Raw genomic sequence first — 9,772 nt, 5'->3', positions numbered from 1 at the left:
ATGGAGGATTTTGGCCCTGTGCTGCATGGAGGATTATAATTTGAAACATCAAATTGTCTTACGTAACACATTGTAGTGCAGACGATAACACACTGTGGCTGTCCAGCAAAGAGCAGCTGCTGCGCAATCCATGTTTGACCTCTCGACACACCCAGACAGAAACACGCACACAGCCTCCTCACACAGTGTACAGGTATCTCCTGTGGGGTTAGCGTGGTATGTGTTCCCATAGGGCTCCAAGTGGGTGGTGAGACAATGTGTGTGTGTTCTGTGCAACCTTGAAATTGCGTAATGCCCTAGTGACCTAATGGTGCAGTCATAATGATGACAGAATGCTTGTTCTAACAGATGAAAACAGGCAAAAAAAACCACTCACACACTCATGATGTGGAAATATGTTGTGAATGCATCCATTTTTTCCTAATGGGTTGTGATTTAAGGTGACAATGAGATACATCAACGTAAACAAATCTTATTTTATTGATAAACAAAATAAATAAATAGAACTTTAAAATAAATTAAATGGTTCAGTAAAGTAGTAAAGTAATACAAGTATGGGTCAAAATAATTGGTTTTGAAAGCCGACAAGCAAATTGCTTGTCAAAGTCAACAAGGTGTTAGTAGAACGTTCTAGCATTGCTAAAATAGTAGTATTGATGCCGTGATTAAACAACTTTGAGACACAACAATTGTGATTCAAACTGTCGATTGTAATTGCTAGCACATTTAGATTTGGTGTTCCTAGAATTGACATATGTTATCTTGTATAAAGCATGGAAGGAGATACGTTTGCATTGGCTACACAAAATCAATATACTATAATAATACATACATAATGCAAGACATTTTTGAATAGCACTCTGCTGTTTTATAGAGTATTGATTTGTGTATTTTGTATGCTGACCTTACAAAATGTATTTCCATATACATTTACAATAAAGTTATAGTGTCATACTATTTGAATGGGAGTGTTACAGTTAAATGTGATGTACAGTTAACATTACAGATGATAAACATAGCTATAAGGACGGGTACATAGTTATATTGAACAACCCTTATTGCTATCTTTGATCTTGCCTTCGCACTGTGCCTGAAAAACGTAATAAAGCACCTTTTAAAAACACAAAGTTATTGACAGTCAGTTAGCTGACATTCTGAGACTCTTCTTTCTCTTCTCTATCTTTCAGACCTGAGTTCAAATACTATTTGACATCTTTCAAATACTTTGAGAGTTTGCTTTAGTCTGCATGGTGCCTGGTGGGTGGGGTTTGCACAACTGAACTTTTCTATTGGTTCCATTGCAACAGGCAAGCTACACTACTTGGCCAAAAGTATGTGGACAACCGCCCGTCGAACATCTCATTCCAAACTCAGGGGCATTAATATGGAGTTAGTCCCCCCTTTGCTGCTATAACAGTCTCCACTCTTCTGGGATGGCTTTCCAATAGATGTTGGAACATTGCTGCGGGGGCTTCCATTCAGCCACAAGAGCATTAGTTAGCTCAGGCACTAATGTTGGGTGATTATGCCTGGCTCGCAGTCAGTGTTCCAATTCATCCCAAAGGTGTTCAATAGGGTTGAGGTCGGGGCTCTGTGGAGGCCAGCCAATTTCTTACACACTGATCTTGTCAAACTATTTGTGTATGGACCTCGCTTTGTGAATGGGGGCATTGTCATACTGAAACAGGAAAGGGCCTTCCCCAAACTGTTGCAATCAAGTTGGAAGCACAGAATCGTCTAGAATGTAATTGCATGCTGTAGCGGTAAGATTTCTGGAACTAAGGGGCCTAGCCTGAACCATGAAAAACAGCCCCAGACCATTATTCCTCCTCCACCAAACTTTACAGTCGGCAATATGTATTTGGGCAGGTAGTGTTCGATCGCCATCCGCCAAACCCAAATGAGTCTTTCGGACTGCCAGACGGAGAAGCATGATTCATCACTCCAGAGAACGCGTTTCCACTGTTCCAGAGTCCAATGGCGGCGACTTTTACACCACACCAGCCGACGCTTGGCATTGCGCATGGTGATCTTAGGCTTGTTTATGGCTGCTCGGCCATGGAAACCCATTTCATGAAGCTCCGGACGAACAGTTTTTGTGCCGATGTTGCTTCCAGAGGCAGTTTGGAACTCGGCAGTGAGTGTTGTAACTGAGGACGGATTACTTTTACGCGCTACGCGCTTCAGCACTCAGCGGTCCTGTTCTGTGAACTTGTGTGGCCTACCACTTCGCAGCTGAACCATTGTTGCTCCTAGACGTTTCCACTTTACAATAACAGCACTTACAGTTAACCGGGGTAGACTCTAGCTGGGCAGAAATTTGATGAACTGACTTGTTGGAAAGGTGGCATCCTATGACGGTGCCACGTTGAAAGTCTATGTGTGCTTCAGTAAGGCCAATCTACTGCCGATGTTTGTCTATAGAGATCGCATGGCAGTGTGCTTGATTTTATACACCTGACAGCAATGGGTGTGGCTGAAATAGCTGAATCCACTAATTTGAAGGGGTTTCCACATACTTTTGTATATACACAGTCTTAAAGGGAGTGCTCGTAATCTCAGTTTGTTACCTATATAAAAGACACCTGTCCACAGAAGCAATCAATCAATCAGATTCCAAACTCTCCACTATGGCCAAGACCAAAGAGCTCTCCAAGGATGTCAGGGACAAGATTGTAGACCTACACAAGGCTGGAATGGGCTACAAGACCATCGCCATGCAGCTTGGTGAGAAGGTGACAACAGTTGGTGCGATTATTCGCTAATGGAAGAAACACAAAAGAACTGTAAATCTCCCTCGGCCTGGGGCTCCATACAAGATCTCACCTCGTGGAGTTGCAATGATTATGAGAACGGTGAGGAATCAGCCCAGAACTACACGGGAGGATCTTGTCAATGATCTCAAGGCAGCTGGGACCATAGTCGCCAAGAAAACAATTGGTAACACACTACGTCGTGAAGGACTGAAATCCTGCAGCGCCCGCAAGGTACCCCTGCTCAAGAAAGCAGATATACATGTCTGAAGTTTGCCCGTCTGAAGTTTGCCAATGAGCATCTGAATGATTCAGAGAACAACTGGGTGAAAGTGTTGTGGTCAGATGAGACCAAAATGGAGCTCTTTGACATCAACTCAACTTGCCGTGTTTGGAGGAGGAGGAACACACCGTCAAACATGGAAGTGGAAACAATATGCTTTGGGAGTGTTTTTCTGCTAAGGGGACAGGACAACTTCACCGCATCAAAGGGATGATGGACGGGGCCATGTACCGTCAAATCTTGGGTGAGAACCTCCTTCCCTCAGCCAGGGCGTTGAAAATGGGTCGTGGATGGGTATTCCAGCATGACAATGACCCAAAACACACGGCCAAGGCAACAAAGGAGTGGCTCAAGAAGAAGCACATTAAGGTCCTGGAGTGGCCTAGCCAGTCTCCAGACCTTAATCCCATAGAAAATCTGTGGAGGGAGCTGAAGGTTTGAGTTGCCAAACATCAGCCTCGAAACCTTAATGACTTGGAGAAGATCTGCAAAGAGGAGTGGGACAAAATTCCTCCTGAGATGTGTGCAAACCTGGTGGTCAACTACAAGAAACGTCTGACCTCTGTGATTGCCAAAAAGGGTTTTGCCACCAAGTACTAAGTCATGTTTTGCAGAGGGGTCAAATACTTATTTCCCTCATTAAAATGCAAATCCATTTATAACATTTTTGACATGCATTTTTCTGGATTTTGTTGTTGTTATTCTGTCTCTCACTGTTCAAATAAACCTACCATTAAAATGATAGATGGATCATTTCTTTGTCAGTGGGCAAACTCCCTCACTGTATAGTGTAAGTCAAGCACAGAAATGATTTCAAATAGTATTTGAACCTGGTCTGGTAGCTTTATGAACATCTGTTCTTACAATCTGTTCCTTTGGTGGGCTGCTTCCATAAAGATCATGGCTGCATCTCAAATGACGTCCAATTCCTTATATAGTCAACTACATTTGACCAGAGACCGATGGGGCTTACACACTATAAAAGGAATAGGGTACCATGTGGGATGCAGCCAAGGTGATTTCAGTGTCCATCCTACTTCTACAGTATTCAAAAGGCCCATCCATATTACTTTGACTATGACCATGTACTATTATTAGTGACAATATTAGATGACATTACAGGCCCTTACTTGTAAAAAAAAAAATGATACAACTTCAGCATGCCCTACTATGGGCTGACACTCAACATACAGGTCAACTGTAACAAATGTGGTAATTATATATATATATATATATATATATATATATATATATATATATATTTCCGGGTCAGGTCTTGTATGATTAGACAAAAACTTCTGGCCCAAGTTATACAGATGTAAGATCTTAATTTGAGGCAGTTTGCTACAGCAGGAAAGTAATCTTTCTGTAACAGGAAATGTGAATTATCATGTTCTCAGCAACAAAAGAGTGATCAAATTAAGATCCTATATCTGCTGGTTTGTATGGTTGAAATGCAACCATTAGTGATTGTTGAACAGTCGTGAAGACCTGCACTTGCACAAAAATGTTTACTATTGTGTTTTAAAAAAAACTCTCTGTTGTATCACAAACGTTGTGTCAAATGTGTTGTACAGCAGTTGTACAACCTGAGTGTGTTTGGGGCCATACAGCCCACAGCCCTTCACATATCACCTCCTCTTTATTTTATGTTGATTTAAAGATGGTTGATTGACATGTGATGCCACCAATGGGGCGGCGTTCAGTGGTGGCTGCTGAGGACTCAATTGAGGCCTGTTTGCTCCACCTCCTCTGGCTGAGTAGCTTTCTGTTTTTCTGCACCTTCACTCGTACATCAAACACCTCCTGAATAGCATTCTTAAAACAGTGAAAGTTGTAGTCAATTAGTCCTGTGGGATAAAGACAAGATAGGATGAGATCAGTAGTCAGACAGGATGAGCAGTTACCATAGCAATTAGAATGTTAAAATGACAAATTCATCTCGCTCTTATAATATCAATTATGAGAGGAAATATCCTACATTGTGAATCAGATAATAATTGCAATTGCAAGAAACACAAAATGATGTACTTAAATCTCTTCTGTCTCATTAGCTTGTTAGCTTAAAGTTAGGTAATACATGCTTAATGTATCTGTCAAATGATCAAAGCCTAGCCATCTCTAATTATTTAGATAGTCAAATATAAGTTTGGAGCAATGCTCTTCACATGAGATGTTTTTATTTTATATCACTGAATTTGAAGACAAGCTAAACATACCATTGTTGAGTGGTATTTGTCTAAAGAGTTGAAAGTGTCAAAACGCTGATAAAGACTGAAATATTATTTTACAATTCAAGGGAATAGAATACAGATGCTATGGGCTCATACATGCTTTGAAGACAACTTTTACCCTCCCTTCTTCCAAAGTTTTGGAGGGTAAAAGTACTTGAAACCGCAGGTGAAAACAATGCATGATGCGACCGTGAATAATATCACCTGTATGATATGACCTGTTGTAAAAACCACTAAAGTTAACGAATACATTCTACATGATAATGAGGTAATTCATGTAACCTTATCATTGTTGGCCTATTGTAATATTGGGGAAAAGAGGCTATTTTGTGACTCGCTGACAAACAGTTTACCAGATGTAAGAAGCTTCCATGCTTTTGTTCTGCTGACAAATATGATAGGGGGAAAGACTTATCAATGCCGATGGAAATGTTCAAATGTAACACATAAAAAAAAAGTCAAAGACCATACTATATAAAAATACACGCAATAAAAAAAACAGGAAATACACAACCCTGCACTGACTTCGCTGTGTCTAATAAATACAGCTTGCAAATGACTGTTCCCGTAGTTTGGGTGCCATGCCTTCCCATGTACTGTACAAAGAGAACAGTCTTATGAATGCCTATTATCACAAGTGGAGTGTCATCTGTCGTCCAATCTCTTAGCTGCCGCAGACAGCCAAGGCTCAATCTAACAAGCCGGGAGCAATTGACAAGTTAAAAGGAAGATGAGAGCCTTTGATCATCGGTGCCAAGGTAACCACACTCTTCTCTCACACACACACAGACAGAGACAGAGAGACAGAGAGACAGAGAGACAGAGAGACAGAGAGAGAGAGAGAGAGAGAGAGAGAGAGAGAGAGAGAGAGAGAGAGAGAGAGAGAGAGAGAGAGAGAGAGAGAGAGAGAGAGAGAGAGAGAGAGAGAGAGAGAGAGAGAGAGAGAGAGAGAGAGAGAGAGAGAGAGAGAGAGAGAGAGAGAGTACTGCACTTGTGGATTCATGTCATGTCTGGTCGTCGTGATATCTGAATATGCGCATGTAGCTTTGCTAACTCGGACCTTGGCAAAAATCATGCATTGATGTAACTCAGATGTTTGAATAAATCATGCATTGGTGTTAACAGGAGATACGTGTGACATTTCCTGGAAAATATTTTGTAGTGCCAACGACACATCTAAAAAACTAGGTATGTAACATAAAACTTTGTGTTAGTACAAGCACATAATACCCAAAGTTAGAATTCATCCCTATAAAGTCACAGCACATTCTCCTATAAGGCTAGGGGTTCTTCTTGGACCAGGTTGGGCCCTGGTCAAAAGCAGTGCACTTTAAGGGGAATAGGGTTCCATTTGGGATAGAGACTGACTCTCGCTCACCTTTCTTCTCAAAGCTCTCCTCCCTAACTCTCTCACCTTTTCTCTCGAGACTCTCTATTCCCTAACTCTCTTTCACCTTTCTTCTCAAAGCTCTCTTCCCTAACTCTCTCACCTTTCGTCTCGAAGCTCTCCTCACTAACTAACTCTCACCTTTTCTCTCAAAGCTCTCCTCCCTAACTCTCTGTTACCTTTCCTCTCAAAGCTCTCCTCTCGGAGGAAGCAGACCAGAGCCAGGAACTTGGTGACCTCCTTCAGGTACATGACGGTGGTGTTGTTCAGGTGGATGATGGCCATGGACTCTTTATCATAGGGCTGACCTGCCTCTTCCTCCGTCAGCCTGGGAGAGAGAGGGGTACGAACAAGGGTATGAGAGAGGGAAGAGAGCGAGGGATGAGAGAGGGAAGAGAACCAGGGACGAGAGAGGGACGAGAACCAAGGAAGAGTGAGTGATATAGGGTGTGCCTGCCTCGGCCCACGTTAGCCTGGGAGAGAGGGATGAGAACGAGGGGATGGGAGCGAGAAGAGAACAAAAGGTTGAGATAGCGAGATTTAGGCTAAAATTCATTCAAAGAAGAAAAGGAGGGTGATATGCACATCCTAAACTTAAGAATACCAGTACGGAGATTAAAATGAATACAGAGATAAAAGAAACCCTGCTGTTGTTGGTTTAATAATGTATTTTGTTTGTGCTTTTACATTGTCGGCCAAGGAACTGAAGGAGAAGTTCAATTCAATGAATATTCAATAGACCCCTCATATTCAACTCTGGAACTGGAAGTCAGTTCCACTGCTTTTTTTCATTCTTTCCCTCTAAATCAGAGACCAACTTAGACCTGGAACACCAGGTGGGTGCAATTAATCAACAGGTAGAACAGAAAACCAGCAGGCTCCGGACCTCGTAGGGTCAGAGTTGAATACCCTTTAAATTATTTTGGGATTCTGTTCGAAATAAAGCCTATTTCCCATTCCTTTTCCCAAGTTCTCTTCTCTGTTCACTTTAGGGACTGTTCGTTCTCATAGACTCACTGTAGTATCATGTAAAATCATACAATAAGAGCTACTCTTTAAAAGTGCTCTAACTTCTGAAACTGGGTTCTTCTTGTTAGTTTGGAGAGATGATGATGGCTTTAAGTGAGGGCGTCTTATCTCTCTCTTTGTTAACAAAACAACAAGCAATAAGGCCATGTAATCTAGCCCCCCACACTGTTTTTAAATTAATATTTTTAGGAATGAAGGCAACACATGTATGGCTAAACTCGTTTAGCTCATTTAACAGATCTTATCCATGGCAAACTAACAATAAGTGCAACCACATAGCAAAACCATTACCAGTAAAACCTTCACAATAGCCACCATCTGCATAATCAGTGATAACAATCAATTAAAAACAAGTAGAACAGTTAAGGCATCCATCTTGATTTATTCACTGAGAAAGTCAATGGCATACTGTGGCAGCAGCAGTTATAAGTCAGAGCTGATAGCCTATTAGGTAGAATAACGTAGGTACTCGCCGTCAAACAAAGAAAAGGAAAAACCAAGGAGGCCAAGAAACAAAAATATACGTCATTTAATCCATGATCGAAGAAATTTAAGTTGCTAGTGCAAAGTGCTAAACAAAAAAAAGCACTTTGCATTAGCACCCTTTGTTATCATTTCAAGCATACATTAACTGAAGTATATTTTTGCATCTTGCCTCCTTGGTTTTTCCTTTTATATGGTTTGAGTGCGAGTACTTACATAACTCTACAGATATGTGTTCTCCCACACACCGGCAAACATCCATATTAACCCGAGCACAAACCCTCACACTGGCTTTCCCTGAGTTAAATACAGGGACACAAATAATCTACTGTATATTCCCGCCATGCATTAAAATGAGAAAGTACATGTGTACCTGTGTCCCCTCTGCCAACACCATCTAGTACATACGATAAAAAGCTGTGCTATGTAACAGATGCCGGATCAAATGGTAATTATCAAAATGAATAAAAGCTCAAATCTAATCCCATGCTTTCAGGAGCTTTGGGGGGTAATGCATTAACATAAGGTCTGCAAACCAAGAATAGTTTCTCACTGGGGAGGAAAACAACGCAAAAAAAACATGAACGGTTTCACATGGAGTCATAATTTGTGAAAATAAAACAAGGATAACCTCAATCAAGAAAGACCCTTTCAAAGAAGGGCCTACTTGCAATAACTGTGATATGTGGTTGTTTTCCCTTACTAGTTGAATGCACCGACTGTAAGTCTCTCTGGATAAGAGCATCTGATAAATGACAAAAATGTCAAATGTAATTACTAGGAAAAGAAGCAGACATTCAATATGTTGGTCAGGGGAGTGCGTCATTAACTAAATGAGGTGGGAAAAAAACATTGCTGAAACCTCTAAATAATGTTAATAGCCCAGCCGTTTTGTCATGGTTCTGCATCCCAAATAACACCCTTTTCCCTACATAGTATATACACTATATAGGGAATAGGGTGCCATTTGGGAAGCAATCCATGATAATGATGTTCAAACGTCATGTGAGTAATCCCAGTATTTGGAGGAGAGTAAAATCAACTGGTCCAATGAACCCTCAAGAGCTAAATTGGAGCTCAATTTGCATGCCTTGGCCACTCACACACAATTACCTACATACAAGAATATGTCAAGTGCGTTCAGAAAAAAATTATACCCCTTGACATTTTGCTGCGTTACAGCCTGAATTAAAAATAGATTAAAAAATAATTTTTCATAAGGACAAACTGTTTTTAGAAATGTTTCAAAATGTATTGAAAATGAAATACAGAAATATTTCATTTACATAAGTATTCACCCACTTGAGTCAATACATGCACAGCTGTGAGCTCTTCACACCTGGATTTTACAATATATGTACATTATTGTTTTTTAAATTCTTCCATTTCTGTCAAGTTGGTTCTTGATCATTGCTAGACAGCCATTTTCAAGTCTTGCCATAGATTTTCAAGCTGATTTAAGTCAAAACTTTAGGAACATTCAATGTCATCTTGGTAAGTGTTTTATTTAAATTCAATGTAACTAGGCAAGTCAGTTAACAACAAATTCACATTTACAATGACAGCCTACACCGGCCAAACCACCACCCTATGGGACTCCCAA

General features: G+C 40.8%; 1 protein-coding gene across 1 annotated transcript in view; it reads right to left on the bottom strand.

The window, feature by feature from the left end:
- Positions 1-458: 458 nt before the first annotated feature.
- LOC139375015 (ras-related GTP binding D) overlaps positions 459-9,772 on the bottom strand; it is a 39,850-nt gene continuing 30,536 nt past the window's right edge. Inside the window, exons 7-8 of the mRNA XM_071116376.1 lie at positions 6,837-6,985; positions 459-4,886 (exon numbers count right to left, since the gene is read on the bottom strand). Coding sequence (XP_070972477.1) covers positions 4,684-4,886; positions 6,837-6,985 — 352 coding nt within the window. The 3' untranslated portion in view covers positions 459-4,683. The remainder of the gene's footprint in view (positions 4,887-6,836; positions 6,986-9,772) is intronic.

This window comes from Oncorhynchus clarkii, chromosome 19 (assembly GCF_045791955.1).
Source record: "Oncorhynchus clarkii lewisi isolate Uvic-CL-2024 chromosome 19, UVic_Ocla_1.0, whole genome shotgun sequence".
Classification (NCBI taxonomy): domain Eukaryota; kingdom Metazoa; phylum Chordata; class Actinopteri; order Salmoniformes; family Salmonidae; genus Oncorhynchus; species Oncorhynchus clarkii.
This window is presented reverse-complemented; position numbering and strand designations above follow the sequence as displayed.